The sequence below is a fragment of the Anarrhichthys ocellatus genome, unplaced genomic scaffold (assembly GCF_004355925.1).
Source record: "Anarrhichthys ocellatus isolate YVR2014 unplaced genomic scaffold, GSC_Weel_1.0 scaffold42, whole genome shotgun sequence".
Classification (NCBI taxonomy): domain Eukaryota; kingdom Metazoa; phylum Chordata; class Actinopteri; order Perciformes; family Anarhichadidae; genus Anarrhichthys; species Anarrhichthys ocellatus.
The window spans coordinates 827313-851500 of NW_022280072.1; the positions used below are offsets into that span (position 1 = coordinate 827313).

The following is a 24188-nucleotide window of genomic DNA, read 5'->3' on the forward strand; positions in this document are numbered from 1 at the left end:
AGAGAGAGAGAGAGAGAGAGAGAGAGAGAGAGAGAGAGAGAGAGGGTTGAGACCTCGCATGGGATCACTTGATATTCTTGTTCCAACACTGATATATTGCTATTTCCATATGATTTTAACAACTTTTGGGTCTTAAAGTATGGAGGGGCGGGCTGTAAAAGCTTGAGGAAGCTTGTATAGCCCAAAATCAGAAATCACAAATTTGCCTCAGAGGGCTTTACAATCTGTACACATGCGACGTCCTCTGTACCAGGACCCTCACATCGGTACAGGAAAACTCCCCAAATAATACTTTAACGGGGGAGGAAATGTATGACTACTAATAATAACAGCTGCAGTGGATATAATAGAATAATAATGATAGTTGCAGTGGGTGTCAGGCAGGACCACGGTCCAGATAAAACCACGGTCCACGGAAACCTGTGAGGAGAGAATGCACAAAGACTCCGGGAAGAACCAAAGTTATTAATTGGACATGAATTCATACAGAAGGAGAGGAAGAGGAGAGAGGAGCTAAGTGTTTCTTAGGAAGCAGTCTAGCCCTGTAGCAGCATATTGAGGGGTTGGTCCAAGGCAAACCTGAGCCAGCCCTAACTATAAGTGTTATCAAAGAGGAAGGACTTAAGCCTACTCTTGAATGTGGTGAGTGTGTCTGCCTCCCGGACTGAAACTGGAAGCTGGTTCCACAGTAGAGGAGCTTGATGACTGAAGACTTTTTAAGACTCTAGGAACCACAAGTAACTTACTAGAGAGCAGCTCTCTAGTGGGTTAATAGGGTACTATAAGCTCCTTAAGATATGACGCTGCCTGGCCAATTAGGGCTGTGTAGGTGAGGAGAAGGATTCTACAGGGAGCCTGTTAAGAGCTAATACAGGACGAATATGATCTCTTTTCTCAGGTTTTTGTAAGTACACCTGCTGCAGCATTCTGGATCAATTGGAGAGTATTAGAGCAGCCTGATACAGTGGGAGGAGAGACACAGTAGAGGGTGTGCAGCTGTCAATCAAGCGGCGCCCTGCAATCTCGGTGCCAAGTACAACGGTGCCTTGCACTGTCAGCAACCCGCCTGTGTTCTGTGACATCGAGCCTCGGGGAGCAACACTTTCTTAAATCTTTCTGTAGAGAGAAAACGTAAGAAGTCAACTCGAACCAAACGCTCAACATGCACCAAACGCTCTGAACAATCTAAATCTGCTCTTACCCAGCTGATCATAAGTTAGAGGGGAGTGGTTGATTGTCATCAGCACAGGTAACGCCCACTAAAAACAAATACTCCGGCACGTGCTCACGTATTGAAGAGATGTCACCGAAAATAGGTGCAAGAATATCTTCAGCAGTAATGAAATGGAGGTACTGTTAAATAAACTTTCACAAATGAAACATGTCATTTTCCAGAACGTCATTAATGGTGTTACAGGAAAATCAAAAAGCATAGAAGAGCAGTATGTAAGCCATTTAAAAGCTGAATGCACACAATATCATCAAAGGGTTTTATCGTCTTAATTTGCATCAATGGACCAATAGTAATCCTTTAGCCATTCATTATAAATACTCTAAAACACACAATAATGTCAATTTGATTGTGTGACATTTATACGTTCCTTTATCTTTCCTACTGTTGTTTTATTCTTATTTTGGAAAGTTTTCGCTCAACCACTGACCTAAGAAAAGAGCAAAAAATAGTAAAACATTAGTGAATCCCAGAAATCAATGGGATATGAACAAAATTTAGCGGTAAATTATGTTATATTGCTTCCTGCATGAGGCCCATTGTGTCACTTCATTTGGTGATAAAGTGACCCACCACAAACCCCCGAATTCATGTTTTGTCTGTCTTTGCACTTTCCACGTCCTTCAGCCAGCTGATAACACAGGAAAAACTATGAAAAATTACTCAAGATTGATGAGTGAACGTGACCACCATCTGGTATCCACTGTTAGTGTCCCCTCGCTGATGGCCTCTTCTGTGCAGGCTCTAATTGATGATGTGCACCGTCAAAGCCACAATCACGTGCTGCATTTTGTGGAAGCAGCAACAGACTGTAGCAAAATAACCACGGAAATATTTGCAATTCTTTTAAATATACAAATTAAAGAGGAAAATCAACACCCACTGTTTTTGAATCTTTTTAGCCAACAACAGTAACAGTTTGTGGTGGTCTGGGTGTTTGTTTACAGCAGAAGAAACAGAAACAGAACATAAATCTGCTTCTATTTTTATGTCTTGTTTATTTCTGATTGTCTCTGACCCAGTCATCAGTCATGAAGGCTCATGTTTTGGGCAGTATTTAGGTTTAACACGGCTCTGTGAAATAGGATTACTTTATATTACTTGAGAACATAATTTCCTTACTGTAAACTTCATTTGTTCATGAAGTATTCATGAATACTTTTACACAGAACGTGAATATTACGCTACGGAAAAAAATGACACTTTTTTCCAGATTTTTCTGAGCTTTCGCACTGCGAATTAAGGCAACAACCAATCACATTGTGCCAAATGGGTTGTGTTGCTGCTGTGTTTATGAAATAACAACACAAGGCTCCGTAGTCTGAACCAAGGAGACAAACTTTATTAGTCTTTTCAACCTTGACAAAGGCAGCACAGACCACATCCTCTCCTTCCATTCTTACCTTTCACAATAAAAGCCCTACATACCCTGTTTTATTTTCACAGACGAGTATTTAGCATTTCCGTGTCGTGTGTAACGGTCTTTAATCCAATATTTGGTTTGACTGGTTGCCTTTCTGTTGTTGATACTGCCTGCAGTGTATCCCAGTGCTATGAGTCAAAGTTCCCTTATTGCACAATGTTGATTGCTTAGGATTTAGACATCATGATTGTGTTGACTGGAAGGAAGAGTCCTTGCAAGGAATCTTAACTGTTGTTAATAGGGTGTCACTGTTGACCGTAGAGCCTCAGAGCGCTCAGTTTAATGTTTAATAAACATGTTTTCCTATGGAAGGAGCATCACACCATTGATGTTTCCACACACAGTGAGTTTTAAGGAAACGTTGTCTTTTAATGACTGTTCTTTTGAAATAATGGAACATTTTGAATAGTTCTGCTAACTTGAATATGGGCACAAGACAGCTGTTACATCTTTATACTGCACATAAACACAAGGAGGGGCCAGTGGTTGAACTTTTCTTTACTTGTTTGCTGCTCCTTTTAAATTTCATGGCTCTTAAAACTGCTTTAAAATTTGAATCTGAACAGAAAATCCACCCTAAAAGACAAACTTTTGTTTGACAAAAGTGAACTTGAATGCAGTGGAACATGCTGTGTCACTTTTTCTTAACCCACTAAAGCAGCTGACATTGTGCTCTTGAAGTTCCTCTCTTTATCAACACATACAAGTAGTTTCTTTCGGTGGAATTTAGCTGTCTTTGTCTGAACAGGACTTAAAGTAAACCTCTGTCCTGTTCAAGTCCTACATTTATGTGTCATCCCTGCTAATTTAAGGTGTGAAGAATGATTTAGTTTTTTCACTCTGGGCTTTATTTTCCATGTTATTGCAAGTTCTACTGCAGTTTAGGTGTTGAAGGGATGTTGGTTAATAGTTACTAGTTAAGTGTGTTTTGAAGAACAGGACTCCCGATGAACTGGCCCACATTAAAACAGACCGTCTATCAGCAAATAAAAAAGGTACATTTGTAAAGTATCTACAAAAATGTCATTATTACATATCTGGCTGGTATGTTTTTAGCCTTAAATAAGAGATTGTGAACCACTAACATGGTTCAAGAGATGATCCGTGCACAGCTACGGGCTACGTAGCATGTGAAGGCTCCATAAACACAAACTGTAAGTCAATCAGCTACTTGGGCTGAGAGCCACAAACCAGCTTTGTGTTTTTGGAAAGCAGCTAAAGCCGGCCTGCCAGAACCTCTGCTGTAATAATATCACTGTCATACCACTGTTGGCTCAATGGCCACCGAGGGGATTTCCACCGTGGATGATTGTAACATTTAGAGCTGTGATCTTTCTGAGAACTAGACAGAGTCTTTACCTGTAAAAAGATATTTACTCATTATGATTACAACAGTTAATATAGCTGTTAACATTTAACTTCTGCAGAAAACAGAGCCTTGGCAACTATCCTCAATGATTTCAGAAACATTTGTGCACACTTGTGATCACTACTTATTTTTTAAGAGTAAAAAAACAAATAAAAATGCTGTTTTCATCACAACCCAGTGATATTTATGGTTGGCTAAAAGATGAGGGTTAATTTAGAAAGCAGACATTTGAACTTACACAACAAGGAGTCCTGTTTTCATAGACCGGCTACAGGCCGCCCTTTCATCCTCTCTGTGTGTTTTGAACTTGAATCAGTCTCACTGATCTCTGGCCCGTGGTCGAGGACCCAGAGCTAAATCCTGTGATTGGCTTTGCCCGAGCTCAGTCCCTCTGAGCCCGAGCCCTGGTGCCTGATTGGACGAGGAGGACGTGGGAGGGCATCGGCGCATTATTGGATGAGAGGCACAAAGGAGAGTATGGTTAAAGTTCCACCTTTTAGGAAGGCTTAGTTTTACTTTCGCTATGAGTGACATTCCACCACTGCCAGCAAAGTCCAAAGTTACCTTATGACAACTTGTACTCAGCAAGAAACAGAAACTGTCTCTCATGTTGGGAATACTATCTGGGAATAAGGTGGACTGAGGTGTTTCTGATCTTACAACTGAGCTCAGGGAGAATGGTTGGTGCCGATGAAAGCTGGAGTTATTGTCTTCAAAGCGGGTAGGAGCTGCTCTTGTTCTCCATTCTTTGACTTTCTGGCGATGTCTTCCTCTTGCCCTCTGTCCTTCTTTAAGCCTCTAACTCTTTCTGCCTGTCTGACTTGATATAAATGTTATTATCCCTCTTGTATCTTTGACAGTTGAGGCTGCTACTCAGCTACGCTGGAATCTCTGTGATACAGTATTATAGTGTCAGACCATCAAGTGTTTCTCAAGAAACAGCCTCCTCCTCTGTTCTGACTGTAACACTTGACCACTCGATTACATGAGCTGTGTTACAGTGCCTCCTTTTCATTCCTCTACCGGTGCTGCTTATTGCACAGAAATAGAAGGCTCTGCTTGTACTTGACAGCTGTAAGCTGTAAACGTGTGAAACTGCATGAAGGTGAAGAGAACAGGTGGCAGTTTTGCTCTGAGAAGTAGCTGTTGAACAAACTAAAGCTCTTCTTCCCCCCTTCTCCCTCCCTCCCTCCCTCTCTCCCTCCCTCTCTCCCTCCTTCCCTAGGCAATACCACTTGAACAGCAGCACTACCGCCACCACTCCGGATGTGCACATGGACATGTACTCGGGATTCCCTGACGTGGACTTTTCCAGCCTCAACCTCCCTAGGAATGGAGACTTCCCCCAGGTTGGTTTTAATGGTGGCTCGTTCATGTTTGCATTAAAGTAACACTGACAAATTGTAGTGCCCACGACACTGTGAAAACACTGTTGGATGCGTTCTAGTTTCTCTTCCTCCCATCTATCCCTGCCTTACTTGCTCATCAGATGGAAGGACTAGCCTCCCACCCTCTTCTTTCATCATGTGCTCCTTGTGTATTCAGCTCGGCTTAATTTACCAAGGAGCAGCCTGATTAAAGGCTAGTGTTGTCTAGACGGGTGCAGCGGTACCTGCCCCGTTCCTGTCCAGGCATGTCATTAATAAGAAGCTGTAATTTAATGTCCTTCTACGCTTCCAGACTTCATCTTCAGAGATCGCTGTTAGGTAAACCCAGAACCTCTTTGTAATGTTCCGTCATGCTTGGAGTCCACACAGTGAGATGTGGTAAAGGTATTTTTTATTTAAGTGGATTAGTTTAGTGTCTTTTGGATTATTCCCAACCTGTAGAGACACAACTATAAGACCAGGACGTTCATTTCAGGATGCAGCATTGTTAGCGAAGTGAAGCTTCAACTCGCTCATATATTTAGCTCATCATTCCAGGTGATTACTGTCCATCATTTGCATTTTCTGTGCGCTCGTGTGTCCGTCCAGCCAATTCCTAATGGTTAGAGTCGTATGAATAGGAGACAATCGCAATGACACAGGCCAGCGAGTTTCTAATCGGAGGCCTATTTGAGTTGAGCTGATGAGAGTCGTTATGGAAGCATATTACAAAAAAATATGCTATGAAGATGATGAGTTTTAAAGAAAGGCAGTCATGGGTTACCAAGCTGTCGCCCCCCCCCCCCCTGAGGCCAAAGCAGTAAATAATGAGGGATGGAAAAGGCATTTCTTACCTTGATTATGCGTTCTTTAGGCTTTTCACTGAATAATATATAAAATGGTTTTATAGGACCAGTTTAAACTGCTGTTTGTCTCTTCATGTACAGTATGTCAACTATGCACATTGCTGGACAATGAAACCATGATGACAAATGATGAAGAAAAAAGGTTGTGTTGCTATATTATTAAATAAAAAATGTATTGCAGCATTCGCAAGACTGCAATGCAATACATTGAATCTGAATCATTTTACATTTAATTCATTGTGAAACATGAGGGAATGCCATTCCTAACATGAACCACAAAATACTATAAATGAGCCAATTTGGCACTGAGGGATGTGTTTTTCTTCCTAAACTGCTGAGTGCTGGAGCTCAGTTGAGTTTTTTTGTCTCTCTGGAGTCTCACAGCCTGAGGGTTTGATAACAGCTTAAGGTTATATTCTACACTTTATTCAATTTAATGCTAAGCAATGTTTTGCCAACATTAAATAAGAACCTTACAGGTGCACGTTATAATGTGACTGGCACAGGAAAACCTGCGAGTTCTGGAGAGTAGTGTTTACTCATTTTTAAAGGGGTACTTCAGTTAAAACCATCTTTAGTCACCTCCTAATTTAAGTTACACGTCAGCCTGATAATGACAATGTGACATGTATAAATGTCGTGTGTATGTTACTTTGCAGTATATTTTTCTGTCCAGCTCAAAGATGTCGGCTCACTTTGCTTCCCTCGGCTTTACCAATTTCCTTTTTTGTTTTTCGTTCCGTTTCATCTGCTTCTCTTCAGCCGAATCCACATTTGTTTGTGATGTTGTCGGGTTCGGCAAACTTTTCACCCCACAGTCAAAACTAATTTGCGTCACCGTTGTCTCTAAAACAGATGCCAGAGCGCACGCAAGTAAATGCACCAACACGAGTTTAGTGTTTGTCTGGTTCACTAATGCAGCAAATATTTCAAATGTGTTTATTTTGTGGTGCTTGTTTTCAGGAACAAAGAGTACTTTATATACAAGAAAGTGATGTGTCAACCTGGATGGATTTTGTGATTCACGTGGGGTTTCCCTAGTTTTCCATTTGCTTGTTTTAGCCTGTCTGGCTGTAGCTTCCTTCCCTTACAAGTAATTACTAGTGTTCATGATAATGCTATACTTGTTGGGTTTACATATTTAGAAACGCAGGACTTCACAGTTGTCATTTTTATGTTGTTTAGTTGAAATGAGCCTCGATGTTGCAAGTTTGGTTTCCCGACAGTGGAGATGTGGAAGTTGTGCTTTCTCAGCTGTTCTCTCTGGTTGTGGACATGTGAGGTAGAAAATGTAAGTCACGAGGTCATCATGACTAATCCTAACCTCACACACAGACCCTTTTTTTTTTTCATCCTTGCACTTTCTTTCCCACCACCACCATGCTGACCCATGCCTAATTCTTTCCGACACCCATCCGCCTTTATAAAGCAGGACCTCTTGTTTTCTCCGCCCCTCTTGAACCGCGGTGTCACAGAGGACGTTCAGCCATCCGTGACTGGGTGGAAGTCACCTGTGATTGTTTAGTTTGTCAGGTGACTGCTATGTTTATGTCAGCCTGCTTCCTTGCTTCAGTTACAGCTGTAGAGTCATTAGTGAGATCTCTTCTGGTTCGCAGTGTTAGCATTTTGTGTATGTATTCACCAGAGCTCATGTTGTAAGGAAGCACATTGTTGGAGCATGTGGACGGGATATTTATCTCTAGATTGAGCCACATGTTTGTGTTTATGAAGAAACGTATAAAGTAATTGATCATCTGATATATCAGTACAGTCCTCTCCAGGAAACTTCCCCAGAAATAACAGCTACGCATCAAATCCTTTCTTGGGAGTTACTGAGAATCTAATGACCCCCTAAAATAAAGCACTATCAAAACACAGTGGAATAAAGATAAACAGTGGAAACTTTGACAAAACCAAATGGAGGCCTCGCCATATTTTCTGATCTACTTTAACCTGAAGTCTGTACAAAACATAATGGCAGGCCCTTAGTGCCGGGCTTTAAAAGAAGTGTGGTTTGAAGGCTAACTGTACACGGTTCCACAGTGACACGTGCACAGGTTTGGTCATTTGTGGATCTGAATTACGTGAACCTCCTATGCAGAGCGTCACAATGAAAACAAGACTTACTGGAAGACAGAAAACCCAAACTCATTCACTAACCACTCTGTCTAACCTCAGAGACTGAACAGCACTTTGCAAGCACACATATTAACACACATACTGTATACTCTGTATACCATACGTACACATGTACACGCTCTCAGGCACGTTTGCTGCATGCTCTCAGGCACGTTTGCTGCATACTCTCGTTCTTTCTCTATAAGGTTCCTTTCACTATTACACACACACACACACACACACAGGCACACACATGCTAATGTGCACAGTGCACTTCTAGGAAGAGTTGATTTACATTAAGTCTGCTTTTACAGCTCTTTACCCAAAACCCTGAACGTGTGTTCAGCCTTTAACCTATGCCATTAGCCAGTGCCCATAGACAGGCTGGAGGTTAATGGTCAGGGCCTTTGTCAAAGGTGATAGCAATGCTAACGTACCGCTTAAAGTGGGAGAATCCCTGATGCAGATGGTCCAATTATTCCAGGCTTACGGTCCAATCATGCGTTGACTTTTAAAACTTTGCAACTCCACAGACTCTACAGCTGATCCATAATTACATCCTTATTTTGCACAGGCAGGCATAGATCAAACCCATCAAACTTCTCCTCAGAATCCAATTGCTTCTCAAGATATTAAATGTGCAATGTACAAGGAAATATTTATCAATTTGTTTCACTCTGAAGCTACACTGCCTCTGGATTTTATATTATTATTTAGACAGTCATTTTGTTTTCCTTGACTTGTTTCTTACAGCAAGCCAGTGAATGAATTAGTCTGCATTTCTCAGTTACTTCCTCTTAAGGATCTCGAACACTATCGAACACATCGTATCGTATTGTCAGTGGCCTAGTTTAAAGGAGGAAGTTAAAGGTTCATTTGAAGGCTTGTTAATAGGTGCACACTTTTCTTCTGGGAGTGTGTGCTCCACCTGATCCACTTTAGTTTTAAATTAGCTCTGTAAAGTATTTTTTAACCAAATAACTGCAGTTTTTATAATATCTATCAGTTTAGACCTACTCCACCTTTTGTTTACATTGGCAGTTACGCATTGTGTCAACAATAGTGTCTACAATATGCTTGCACTTACAAAAATATATTAGTGATGCATTATTTCCAGCAGCATGGCAAAGGTACCATATGTAGCTTTTTAAACATGCGCAGTTGTAACCATAACAGCCCAGGATCAGCTGATGTTTGCACATCTGGAACCAGGAGTCAGTGATGACTGGAATCATGAACCGAATAGGAAATGAAATTGGAATGATTACAAGATCTAAACAATGACAAATTCTGCTCATATGTGGTCTCAAGCGGCCACATTACGACTGTCGTAGAGTGGAGTGCATATGCGCATGTAAACGATGAGACGACATGTCTGAGTGTTTGTGTGTTGTCTGTGAAAACAGGCACGGATCCAGCCTTCTATGGGCTGGGATGCAATGAGGTGTGTTTGAGTATTTAAAAGAAGCTCATCAATGATTCATTCCTCCCTGTTGACGCTCTGTGGCGCCCGCACACACACACACACACACACACACACACACACACACACACACACACACACACACACACACACAGAGGATTCCCACTCATACCATGATGACACCATGGACAGGCGCCACTCGGTCTCTTAGAGTCTGACTCCCCTTCGGTCCGGCAGAGATGGACATTACAGTACCTTCACCGTGCTGACTTGATATCATGTATTCCTGGAAGTTGGGTGTGCAAATGGACCCCTCTATTCCCTTTTGTTCAGGAGATAAATCACATTAGTTCTGTTTTTGAATCATATATTCTTAAACAGTTAATATTGCTTTTCTGTCAGAAAAAACAAATGTTACGACACTGTCTTTGATCAGTATCTTTGATTTGTTGAACTAGCCCATTTCCAAACAGATTCCCAGAATATATATACAGTATATATATATATTATTTTTTTTCAACAATCGCGGCCCCAGTTCCAGTAACTGGGGATGACCATCTATGATGAAGTATTTGTGTGTAATTGTGCACAGATATAGAAGTAGTGTGTGATGCCTGGAAGACTCTGAACATGCACATTTGCAGCTTGCACTTGACCTGTTAATGCATTCATGACCACTTCATCTGTCTTCTTCTTACTTAAGCTGTTAAGAATGATTTTTTTTAGTATGGGTGCATGGGAAATCAAATCTCTTTCAATCTTGATTAACGCAAGAAAGCTGAATTGTGTGTTTCGACAGGTTTAACTGTCGACTTGAGTCTGTGACCCAATTAGCTAATTAGACAACATTAGAGATGCTAATTTTTTCTCTGACAGATAGCCCACCCTTGTTGACCGATCAATAACCGACAGGATTAGCGCCTCCCATGCAGCGATGCTGTGGTTGAGGTTCCTTAAGAGCTGCAACGATAACCGATGCACAAACAGGCTGAATCCATCATTTGTTGCAGCGTATGCGCAAAACACACACATCTGAGTCCCCAGTTCACCTGTACGGGAGAGTTAGCAGCTACAATGTCAACTGCATTGTTGTGGACACACGTCAGCTGAGTGTCTGCCTGGTATCGGCCACTCGGTCTGGGTTTCAGAACAGCAACGTTATAGCTTTAAACGTAGCAGTGTGTGTGAACAGTTTATTTGTCTGTAAATAAATAATACGACTCATCAAGACTCAAGCTAAGTTCCCGTATCTTGCATGCAAGCCACCTGCTGATTAAAATAAAGGTGGTTATTCTCCTTTGAGTGACAAACTACTCTTCTAAATTAAACAAACAACATTTAATTTAATTGTAACTGTTGAACTGTTTAATCAGTGTCAATGCTTGTTGGTTCACTGTTCATTATTAACATCCCATTGCTTCCTCCTTATGAGCTATGGATCATCATATGATTCAAATTGAGCCTGTGCAGACAAATAGGACGACAAAAAGCGAGTCTGAAGTAAGACAGGCAGTCTGTCTCTAAATATAATAATCATTAAACAGTGGTCCAGGCCCATTAAACATAGCGGTAAGCGGCGGGGTGTGAGGAGCGGCCGTGTCCACAGCACAGCACTGTTTACACTACAAATGCGGTTGAGTTACACCATGTACAGTAAAATGGGCCCGACTGCCAGTAACTCTAGTCACTTACCAACAAAAGCATCATTTCCTGAAAGCTCCTCCCTCCTCCCTCCCTCTTCTCCCCACCTCTCCCCTCCCCTCCTCTGCTCTCTCTCACTCACTCTCCAACCACCTTTCTTTTTCTTTTTTTTTGCGCTATAAGGAACTAGTCCACAATCACTATTACTGAGCCCTCTATGCAAATACCTGAACGTCCTGCTGAAGCAGGAACTATGTTTTAGACGTGCCCGTGTCTCCGTCTGTGAGCTCATTGCCTCGAGCGTACCTGAGGTGGAGGCAGATGTGTGTGTGTTTGAACCAGAGAGGAACTGTGATTAGTGAGAGTCCACTCTTGGGTGGAAGTGCACCAGCTGTGAGGTGAATTACCAACACTTTGACCAACACATGGACGAGGCTGTCGCATTCAGGGATCCAAGGTGAAGCAGGAGTTTATGCTTCTTTTAACCCCCCCACCCCCCCCACAGACTGCAGCGTCTGGACCCATGTCTCTCATGCAGCTCTGGACTAAATTGTATTCACAGCTGGGACGACCGCTTCCCAAGGTACTGTTTGCTTCTTTTATGTATTACACAAAATCAAGTCTTGTTTTAGGACTTTTTGTTTTTTTGTTTTAGATGTCACAGTCGGTAATGAATCTGTTGAATAAGGAATTGTGCTGAACTGAAAGCTGCTTGTGTGAAGAGTTGTATTGTCCTTATCGAGGGACGTCTAGATATGACGAGTAAGCACTTCATTATCCACTTATGGCTGTGTTTTTAATTTTTAACTTCCTTGAATGAATTGTGAAAATAATTCCGTAATATCAGAACACTAATGGAGGAAGGCCTGTGAACTTGTGTCTAGAGCTTGGCCCACTTTGGAATTAAAATAACACATTACGTTTTAATGAAAAGTTAGTGGCAAGTTACAGAGCTCAACTATATAAAAGTCAAGATTTTGAATTAGTTTTTCATTTTTGTTTACAAAGGCTGGTTTCCTGAGTCACATCCTAAACTAAAGAACATTTTTCAACATCCATTTAATTTGATTTTAAAGTAGGACTAGGCTTAATTCCTGATACAGACACAATTCTAGTCTCCTTGTTTATTATTTGCATACAACACTCACACGTTTGCTGTGTATTGAAAGAGAAAAACGCCAAAGAAAGTAACCCAGGCTCACTATTGAAAGTTGTCCCATCAGCATGTCAGGCTGTGACTTTCTTAGCTGGCAGGCCAGAGTCAGTCACCCTCTGAAACTCCAGCCAGGAACTATGACAAATGATTATCTGCCTCAGTCCTCGCCTTCTTCCAGTAAGTGCGAGAACCTGATATGTCGTCAGGCTAAACAGCACTCTTGTCTGTTTACTGGATGGCTGTTAAATACGGCCATTGTTGGACTGCACTGTAAATAGAACTGCATTGCTTTTTCTTTATTGTTGGTGTTCGTGGAATTGAAGCTCAAAATCTGTTTCATGTCTTTATTAGTGCGAGGCTTGCTGAACCCATTTTCAGCATTTTCTGGGTGGTTCAAGTAGTTTTTTTTTTTTTCTTCTTAGATGAGAAAGTCAGTTTCTTTGTAGTCCTGTCTGACATTAACTCAGGCTACCATTGATCCTGTAACATTGGACCATTTGCTTCTGTTTCTCACCGACAAGCTGATGTTTTTGTCCATAACATGTAGTTAGTATCCTACGTCAACATCTTCATCAGTGTGTACTTATCAACTCATGTAACAAAATCTGTTCTTAAGCCTTTAAGGATAGGTTCACAATTTTCTTCCCAATTTGAAAAACATTGAAAGAATGTGTTCCAAACTTTTACTGAAGCTAATCTGAGGCTTCAGCAGTCAGTTAGTGTGTTTCTTCCAAAGCTACACTCATTTTTTTTTAGTGCAATCTTCCTGACTATTGTTTTAAGATGGACTTAAATAAACCTGTGAACCCGTCCTTTAAGACCTGGGGGTGCAGCACGGCAGCCTCTTGGTGGGCACATGTTGTCAGTTTCCTGGTATTACGCTAACCCTCAAGCATGACCTCGACGTGCAGCTTACAGGAAGTGAATAAAAAATGATGGTGAGGATGAGTGAGAGCATGGGGGGGGGGCTGATGCAGTCAATGATGATGAGTGGTGGTGGTGAGAATGGGGGAGCGAGAAAATAGAGCATGGATGCCAGAAATGCAGATTTCTTAAGCTGAAAATGAATTAAAAGACGCCACCTTGCTTATCTTGCATGCCCTCTTTACCAACATGTTGCCATGTCAGCACTAATTACACCTATTCCATAAGTGTTGTGGTAAATATATCGCAAATCAATGCCAATTATAATTGCAGCAGTGGAATAACTCAGTGTGGTGCGAGGTGAAGAGACGACATAACGGGGGGGAAATCCTCGCTAATTGTAGCCGGCTGTTAAAACCAATTCATGCAGTAAATCTGTCAGGTCTGACTTTATTCAGACAACAGGACAGCCGCTGCATCAGCAGGAAGATGTCACAGAACAGGTTTCATCTAGTTTCACCATTAATTAATTTCAGTTTTCATGGATCAGTGGTCGCCTGTAGTGATGGCAAAACGGGAATATTCCACTCAGCAGTCCTCGAGTCCACATTGTTGTCTTAACGTCTTGAGTTTAGAACTTCAAGAAATAATCAGATGGGTATTTTAAATTGTGTCCAAAAAGATCTATTACGCTGCAACTGAATGGTTACGACATATACGGTGTGATTGAAAGGTCCTCAGTTTGATTTTGGCTAAAGACCTTTGTCCTTCTGTGTCGTTGTTCCTGTGTCTATACTGTTAAAAAAGCGCAAAACTGTGAAATAAATAAATCAAGGTTCAGTGGGTCTGTAGTGCATTTACTGTAGAATAATTAAATATTGTTATGAGCTGGAGTTTTGTTTATTTGTTCATCTCTTTTTGTTCTCTTGGTGGGATGTGACAGCCTCCTATTGCAGGAGGCATGCCAGTTGTTAAAAGTGAAACGTGTACCATATAAATATATAGTACCATATAAATATATACAGTACCATATAAATATAGTATTGTAGTGCTGTAGAGATGTCCTGGCATATTGATTTGCATATTGATCACACTAAATATTGATTGTAACTGGGTTTTAGGGTTCTTTTAACTTGGGATCGTTCACAGGATAATCAGCCGGCACGCAGCTGTCATGATGATGATAAAGAAGTGTAGTCAAAGTGTCTGGTGTCCCAGCTCAAGGTTGTAAAAGAGTAAATACCCTCCTCAGTTATCAGCAACTTACGGGCAACGAGCCCACCTTCCTGAGTCGCAGCGTGATCGTAGTCCACTGACCACAGGTGTGTGAAAGCGGTGGGTGACAACAGAGAGCGGGGTTATTTAAGGTAATGAGAACCTGTGAATACACACTTCAACTACAAACCCCTCTCGTCATCTACATTTGGTCTCCCACATAGAGTGAGAATAAATAGGACGTAGTAAAACGGTAATATGCGTCTACGAATTAACACACGGATATCAATGTGAGAAACTCAAGACTCTAGTCTAAAGGGTCTATTATTAGAGCTGAGCAGAGGTTAAAGAGAAGTTTGCAGGAGTTTATTTTTTTTTTTTGCACGCGACAGCGTCTGCCTGAGTGCTGCGGTATGTCGCAATTTCTGCTTAACTGAGACGTCATCTTGCGTCAACACTCCCCTCACATCCACTTTTCTCAGCACTGACGACCCAGGCTCACACATGCAATAAGTTTATCACACATAAACACACACGTAGTTTGAGACCGTGTGAGTCATTTTCAGAGTTCTTTGTTGGTAGTGTTATTTTAATTTCACAATCGCAAATCCTTTTCCGGAAGCCCACCATATTTCTTTGCATTCATGTCGGTTCTTTTTTGTCAGTTTAAGATACAGGTTTAAACTACTCAGACACACCTTCTGTGAATGCCAGCCCATCCTTATTGCACCCTTCTGTGGGCGACTTCCTCTTGGGACCACTCCAAAAACAAAGCAGATGAAATCTCTCTTTTTCTGGCTCTTTCCTCTGTTCTTTTATTATTTTCTCAGCTTTTCACTCGTTGAACTCTGCTTGTCCCTCTTTGCCGGAGAAAGAAATCTAAATTTGCCAGATAGATTTATTTTTCTGGCGGTACCACGTGGATCGTAGAGCCTCGTTACTTTCTAGGAGTTGGCTCAGTATTAGTTTCAGGCCCTCCCACACACACACACACACACACACACACACACAGCGGAGCAGTTCTTTGAACCAGCCCCGTCGTTGGGCTGCCAGCTGGGACACTTGACATGGCAACCTTTATATTTTCCAGAACATATGGAAACACTGGAAAATTCCAGGTGGCTTGTAAGCAGCAAGCAGTCCCTGGCTGGCTTTTACTCAGACTTGGCACCACATGAAGGCCTTCCTGTCCGGCGGTCGCTGGACTGGCTGTGCCACTCTGATTGGCCTCATTTAGATGGTCGGGGTGAGACAAGACTTAACAATAATGGTCTTTTGACACCACGGCTATCACAATGTAAATGCAATGAAAATGGATCACCTCTCTTATTATTACTCTAGCTCCTCAAAATAAAATTCGCTAATTTAATTTCAGCCCAGCTGTCGAGGAGAGTCAACCTGGGTCTTAAGAAAAGAAAACATCTAAATTATTTTAATCTACACTAGAAAGCATCAGTTTGGACTTGAGACCTGAGACTTTTCGTTTGAATGTATTTTTTGGCCTGAGCCTGTGTGACTAAAGGGTTCAAAACAAGTTGTGAGGCTTTTCCATGTGTTCTCATAAAGAAACGATGGCTTTTTGACAAATTGGCTCCTCGATCAAAGCCCTGTGACAGGATAAGCTGATTTATGTCTGCATGTCTTCGAGCGTCGTTTTTGGATACAAAGACAAGCTTCTACTGTCCACAAAAGACTCGGGTGTGCTCAACTATCATGCACCACAGCAAATCAATTCAATACTGAATTCAAAAGAGGTCTGACTGCTACCGGTCTTCTCAATACACGGGGAGGGGGGGGGGAGGGGGGGACTTTTGTCTTAAACAAAAGTCGGCCAATTCAACAACTGAAAATTGGCTTGGTACGATTTCTTGAAATAAGATGTAATATTTAGACCTTTCAAGATCAAAACACATCTTGAAACTGGCTGGGAAAACTCATTTCGAGCTGTATTTTAGGAGTATAAGGAAGTGTTATGTGTCGTAACACCCCTGTATTGCTCAAAAGTGGTATTTTTTCACATAGCAATATATTTGCAATGTCTAGAACTGAAAGGTTACTTGTTAGGTGTCTTGTATCAACTGTTTTGACTCGTAAATAGACAAATATATTTGGTAAGACTTTGAGTTTTTGCAGAGCTGGTTTGCCAAAAATGCAGTGTCTGCTTGAAGCTGTGCTATTAAAGCCCCAACAGATATGTCAGGGATGTGGGACACGCAGACATCTTGGCATAACATAATCCAGACAGAAAGCGAGACACACCGGTGGTGGCTTTTCAGTTCCAGACCCACCGCATGAAAAGACACACACACACGCACACACACACACGCACGCACGCACGCACACACACACACACACACACACACACACACACTCTGGCCATCAATCAGGTTTTGTTGACTGCATGGACAAGGTCAACAGCTGATCCCAGAGGGGAGAACCTGGGATGGGGGTTGTTTTAGTCGGCTGATGATAAGTGTGGGGTGGTGGCTGGTTTAATAGCCCTCCATCCCACCACCTCATCTACACACACGCACACACACACACACACACACACCGACAGATAAGACGTATAGCTTTCAGTGCCACTGCTCGTCTCATTGACGTGGTTAAGCTAGGTTACACTGGTCATTGTTGCACATTTCTACATTACAAACAAGAGCCGTGACATTTTATCAGCGTTTATAGCCCTCACGTTCTTGATTGTGATTGTACTCGCATCTTATTGTTATGGCCACATTTTCAGGCTCCGGCAGGAATTACATCCTTACAGAATACAGTACTGCAGGGATTCGTCCTTAAACCAGGAAATGAGTTAGCATTTATGCACATCCGGTTCCTTCGTTTCAAAGTCAATGCGTTTGTTGTTTTTTGATGCTTGAAATGTCTGAAATAACATCTGTGGTTTAACACAAGCTTAAGAGATTTTAATGTTTTGTACTACAACATAAAATACGTCGGTAAATATCCCTCTTGTGAGTTTCAAAGCTTTTGTGCGCCATCAAGAAATGAGACTTCTGAATGTCACTAGAACACTAGTCCGCCTTTAGATAACTGGTCGCATGAAGTCATGCGACTGCGCTGTAGTTTTGTTTATAGCCTAACGTCAGCTTTTTACTTCTTCGCGTTTGCGCTTCAAAAGAGATTATCTTGCTGAATAAAACGTGGAAGTATCATAAAAGTGTGTTTGCCAGAAGATTACTGATCTTCTGCAATAATCCAAAATCCTTTTAGTTGAGGGAACCAGTGCGATGCTAACTTCCAGGTTGGCCTAAAAAAAACAAAAAACTGCAGCACTTTATACAATGATACCATCATAAAAAAAATTGCTCTAATGGTGAACCCTGTAAAGGGCAATAGCCGTTAACAACTTTTTGTGAACATTTTTAGTTTGCCCCAGTCAGCAAACACTACAGTGTATGATAATAGGCCTTGATTTAAGTCTATATTTCCTTCACCATATGGCACACAACGGTGTTTGTAATATAATGTTATTTCTGCCCTCATTTAACTATGCGACAGTGATGATATCTCCCGAAAAAGATGTTGAGCTACATGCAGATTAATATCAGTGAAAAGTAAGTGTCTTTTCCTGTCGCATAATTCTGTGGGAAAACAAAACAAGGATAAACAAACCGTGAGAGGCTGATGGAGATGGGATGGGAAACGAGGGCAGCGGAGTACAAAAAGGTTGGGGTAAAAAATAAGCCCGAGATGACAGCAACGTATGGGTGAGACAACGGGTTCATTCGAGGTGTGTGTTTGTGTATGCACGTGGGTGTGCGGGGTAGGTGGGAGGACTTGTTTTCTGGCCTTGGAAAAGCTGGCAGTGAGTGGGAGGGGAAAGCCCAGGGCCCGGCCTCTCGGCTTGTCTGGGGCCTCGGCCTGGCCTTGTGCTGAGGCAGCTTATCCAGTCGAACAGGAAGTGGTCTAGGACTGTATACAGTTCTTTCTGATAGCAGGGGAGAATATTAGCCTCTAATATGTAGCACTGATGTAAACTAAGGGCAGAAGAAGTCATTTCTTTCTGCGTCAAAGCTAATTGTGGGGTGTTTAAAGGTGTAAAGTCGGTAAGGAGACAAGTCCAGCGACAGCATGTTGATATGTCAACTGTTTCCAACATGCCAAAGAAACTTGTGTTGAGAAGCAGCAGCTGGCAACGTCATGTGTGTCACAGGAGGCACGTGGCTGTTCATTTATTCCTCTGGGAGACAAGAACTACAATACAGAGGATTTAACCAAATGTGGTGGAAAAAGAAGCACGACAGCTCTAGTTAGAAACAGGAACGGCCACAGCGTATTCTTAAAAGGACATGTGCTTAAGAATGCTTCCCATCTGATAAACACCACATATATTTCAACCCAAGTGGTCTGTCGTCATTAATAGGATTTGTGATTAGAAACCATCTGTCCCTTAATGGTAAGGGAGCAACATTGACAGACAAAGAGAAGTACACCGGCCATGGAAATATATTCTTTTTATCCGGCTGGTGACTTCCTTGTATGGCAGCGCCTGAGCTTATCTTAGGTGTCATAACCAGTGTCACTGTGGTCGTTGAATCAGGAACGGCTGCTACGAAGCAATCGTGGCTAATATTTGTTTTAGGCTGAATCTACTTAGATAATGGATTCTGTGGGATTTAGTTGTTTTTTTTTAAGGAGGGGGAGTATTTAGTGACACTTTTTTTCAGATGGCTCATCACACTGTAAATACATCAACCATAACAGACGATGAAGCCGAGCTGTTTGTGGGCGGTTTGTGTATTTTTTTCCAGTTCTGATTCTTAGAGCCGGTAACCACCAACCTTCAACCACAACCATCAAGTCTCTCTGCAGCGCTGCACTACACACAGGCTTTTTTTTTTACTGCAGTTCTTCACTGCTGTGTGCCTCCATTAATCATCGCCAGGCAGACAACTGTCATTATCCAGACACTCGAGTACAATTTACCGCTTCTGTGGGCACCCAACGTGATGCACATGTACATGCATATGTGTGTTAAGCTCCTTTACGGAGATTTTCACAGTAAGTCTGTTAAGGTTGCGCCACGTTATTAGCTAGTGGTCTCTGGAGTGCCCGGCATTTGTCCGTGGTGTCAGCTTTACTGGGTCGGTTTTAAGAGGAGGGATGCTCTGCTGGCTTTAGCATTCATAGCAGAGGAGAAATGGAAGTGGAAGGAAGAAACGCGTGAAAGGCGAACGGGAGCGTGGATAAATGATGTGCACATGGGCTTTCACACATGTACACACATACACACACACGCTCTTTCTGCGTATTCTCAGAATTTGCAATCAAGATTTCAAGCGGATGTAATTCCCTGAAAACAATTTAAAAAGAAACACACATTCATTTATTTGTTCTTTTTTTTATCCGCAGCACAGAAAATGGGAGAGGCAGGATTAGTGGTTTTACGGTTGTGTGGCTGTGTGCTGTGGAGGGAGCCAGATTACCATCAGAGCAGTTGGAAGTCGAGCCTTATCTCCGCTCGGCAGGGCCCGGTCTTCGCAGCAGTCGATGAACTAGCCCTCGGTACGGTGCCTGCCGGAGGGACAAACACTGCCGCCTCTGTTACGCTCTGCTTAACAACTCGATTAGCATGGCACCGAGGTTGGCCGCGCCTCGGTTAGCGCCAAACCGACCTGCTGCAGTTTGTCTGTGATCCCTCTGTGTCAGGACGACTGGGGTTTTGGGTCGTCTTAATGACGGCGTCGCGTCACGTTATGGGCGGTTGCAGGACGTGGACACCCTAGAGATCACGTCGTAAACGTGACACACAGCGCAATGACCTGCAAGTGTAAATACATCTCACAGATTTGCAGAACAGATTTCGGGATAGTTTCAGCTGGAGTTTGAATTAATTTAAGTGTGAGGCAGCACATTGAAGTCATCGTTAGCACACACAAAGCTATTATGTCAGCTCATGACTTTATTGTAACCCAAGTTAATCTGTAGTTTTATATCAAAACTAAGTTAAATCGATATTCTTTTCACTATTTTTGTGGGGGAAAAAACTACTGTTTTCCATGGTGGAATCCATGTGTCTATCTGTGCTCATCTGTGTGTTTCCACAGTTATGCTTCTGTGGAATGACGGCTCCGGTGACACAGTGTCCTTTTTCCGGGCCTTGTTGTTTACTTATCTTTGCTCAGCCAGTAGAGCTGGTGGAGAGCGAGGGGCGGGACAGTAAGAAGAACGGGATAGCGAGACACACTGCTGATAGGATAAACAAATAAGGTGGAGAAAGGAAACGATGAGGAAAGTGACAGGGTATGTGTCAGGGAGTGTTAGTGAGCCTCTCCACATCTAAACCTCTGTCACCATAGAAAAGGCTGTTGTTCCACTCAGCTGCTTTCAGACCTCATGCCTGGTCTTGCCCTCAGGAAGCGCACATGGGGGAGAAGGAAAGAAGAAAGATACAGAGTGAGGGAGTGCTGTAACGTTTTGAAAAAAAGCTCTTTCCAATACTCAAAGCACCCACAGCGAGTTACCGTCAGAGGGCAAACATATAGAGTTGTATCTGTAAGGGGTGAGCCTGTGTTTGTCTGTTCACCACATGATTCAGTCACGTCAACACGGAGAGCTCTCCGTCTTGTACTCTCACGCCGGTGAAACATTTTCAGCTGAGTTGTGAGTAATGGCCGTCGGGCGGCTCTAACTGAAGTCGGCACAGCTTCTCAGAAATAATAACCATCAGCAGCATATCGCTGAGATTGAGGCAGCATCACAGCTTATCATGTCTGTTTTAGAACAGTTTGTTCTTTTTTGGTTTTCTCACGTCATATTGTACTTCAACCCCACACGTCGCTGCTGGTCGGTGCAGAATTCCTTTTATCTGAATAAGTGTTACTCTTGAGGTGCTGCGACAAATCTATGTCAGCATATTTACATGCAAGTGTAAACTAAGTACATTAGCTTTTGCTTTGCTTTGGTTTTATTTGTTTACAGCACAGACAAACAGGCCTTGAAGGAGAAGTCCCAAGATTTTGGGGAATAGGTTTATTTCACTCTCCTGCCTGGAGTTGGATGAAAAGATTGACACAATTCATGTCCATACACTAAATAAAAAGGTACCGTAAGCAGCCAGCCAACTTAGCTTAGCACATAGATTGAAAACGAGGACGCAGCGAGGTTATAAAACTCCCCAATAAATAGGTTTTATGTAGTTTGCTTAATCCTAACAAAACACTAACTGCAAAAACAATGATTTGCTGCTTTACCGTAAGCGTTAGATCCACATATACTGCTCAGACACAAACGTGGCCTCAATCTTCTCATCTAAGTGATAAACATGTGTCCTAAAACGTGGAATTTTCCATTAAAAGTGAGCTAAACTGTTGTGTGATAGTCTGGTAGTTTTCAAGGCTGCTTCATGGTCCTCTGGAGGGTGCAGTTGGATCACGGGGGTGTGGGAACCTACACACATGGTCCACAGAGTGTAAATATACGTGCGCACACATTCAGGACTACACGCTGGCAAACAATAAAAAATGTCGATCCATACTCCCATTTCCAAAACAGTTTCTCCTCTGTTCAGCTTGTCTGCCATGTCCACAAATCAGTGAGCCCCTATCTCCCCGCACCCATGTTTATAAGTCCCGAGGCGGCCCGAGGGGTTGCTCGTGAGGGGCTAGTTAAAGAACATGGCATGCTATTGGCTCAGGAGGGATATGAATAGAGGGGCGACTGGAAGGCAGCCATAGCTGAAATGACACACACACACACAGACACAAGCACTCCCATTATGCCGGCCCCTCGCTCTCTATTTTTTACGTGCTCACTCTCACACATCTGCGTGTGATTAGATTTTGTTTAGGCTACTCGTGTTACTCCCAAAGGAGTGCAGTGTTGGCTGGGATCCAGAATGAATGGGCCACCTTTATTGTCTGTGGTTCACTCCCATCCATACACCTTTTTATCTTTTCCTACGTATGCGGCTATCCTGTGTGTTGTGTCTGTCATGAGGATTTATAGTCCTCCTTTACTTCCCCATAAAGCTTGATGGTAAAGGAAATATTTGGGAAGCCCGTGTCTGGCGGTTGTTGCATACTTCGGTTTTGATTTGGGAACCTACATGTCACTTTCGCCGACCAATATGTGGCCTCGTTTCAGAGGTTGAACTTAACACCTCCTCTCCTTTGTCTGCCTTTAGGACCTGTCCTGCATTGATGACCTCTCCACAAACTCTCTGTTCTCCTCTCCGGCTGACTCGCTGTCGGAGTATGCTGATGCTCAGCCCTTCATCAGCCCGGACAACCTGAGCACGGTGCCCACCCTCTGGGACGTCAACACTAGTACCACCACCACCACACCAGCACAGAGCCAGCTCGAGGTCAGAAGGAAGTACTCAACCACACAAACACACACATACGTCATTACCAGAACAACCACACTTGTTTAAATGGGACTTTCATGGGTTTGTGTTCATTCTTCTGACGGCCAACAGCATCCACGCTACAACTCTGTTTCAACCCAGGCGTCCGTGCAATCTATACACATGAAAATAACAGTTTTCTTTTGTTAATATTTAATTTGATTGTACGCAGGGCAGGACCGTGGTTGAATAAGCGTTTTTTTTCCCTTTTCAGTCAGCCGTTTGTAGTGTAATGGATTTAAGCCAATTTGTATCACTTTAATTTTATTTCCATGATCAGTTACTGAATAATTCGACCATTGTTAATGCTCTGCTTCCTTGAGTAATCTGTTTAACTATTAGACATTAGAACGATTCTCTGACACTACAACTATTACTATTAATACGTCTTTATTTGGCTTTCATGCAGGTGTTTCTCTATTTAATTAAGAATTCTCCACAGTTAATTGTCTCTGACACAATAACTAGCTCTGTAGTAACCATAACATCTTAACACCTCATACAGCGGTTTAAGATAATTATATTCTTATCGCATAATGAAGCCACGTCCACCATCCTTTTGAGCTTCTACTTTTGGGGAATCTGTAACAACACGAAAGCACCAACAAATATCATTGGAGACCTGACGAAGTTACAGAAATCAGCTTGTGGAACGCAACTCTGTGAATTGCACACGACACTTATTCTCACAATGTAAACACTCAACCAGTATTATACAAGCGTATTTTGGGACACAACATAGTATCTCTGCTCCAGAAAGCCGCATGAGACCATAAATAACAACCACCGTTGTTTTTAACGGACTGTCCCTTCGCAGAAACTCACTGAACTGCAGCATATCGTGGTCCCCAAGTCTGTGATCTGAGCGGAGCAACTTTTTTAATCTGGAGTGTTAATCCTCTCTCTGCTCACGCTGCTGTTGAGTCCTCTTTGAATTAGATGGGTCTCAGGATATCTTTTTGATATGAATCAGAGAACATTCATTTACTTCTGCCGTCTGAAAGCCTTTTATGTTTTCCTTTTCATTCTGCCCTCATTTCATCCATTATGTTTCCCAGATACACATGGCTTTATCTGTCTTTTGTTGTTGTCGTCGTTTGGTTTTCACCGCTAGACAACAAATTGCATTTTGTTGAGTGCTGAGCCA

At 42.4% G+C, this 24188-nt stretch overlaps 1 protein-coding gene across 4 annotated transcripts in view; it reads left to right on the top strand.

Moving 5' to 3' along the window:
- The window catches only part of sbno2b (strawberry notch homolog 2b), a 61778-nt gene that overhangs the window by 19389 nt on the left and 18201 nt on the right, over positions 1–24188 (top strand). For 2 of the 4 annotated variants that reach the window (XM_031868232.1, XM_031868233.1), the window contains exons 4-5: positions 5249–5372; positions 22820–22999. In XM_031868232.1, coding sequence (XP_031724092.1) covers positions 5249–5372; positions 22820–22999 — 304 coding nt within the window. Of the gene's footprint in view, positions 1–18; positions 4745–5248; positions 5373–6207; positions 12022–22819; positions 23000–24188 lie in introns of those variants that run through there. The other 2 variants (XM_031868234.1, XM_031868235.1) reach the window with 2 other exon arrangements.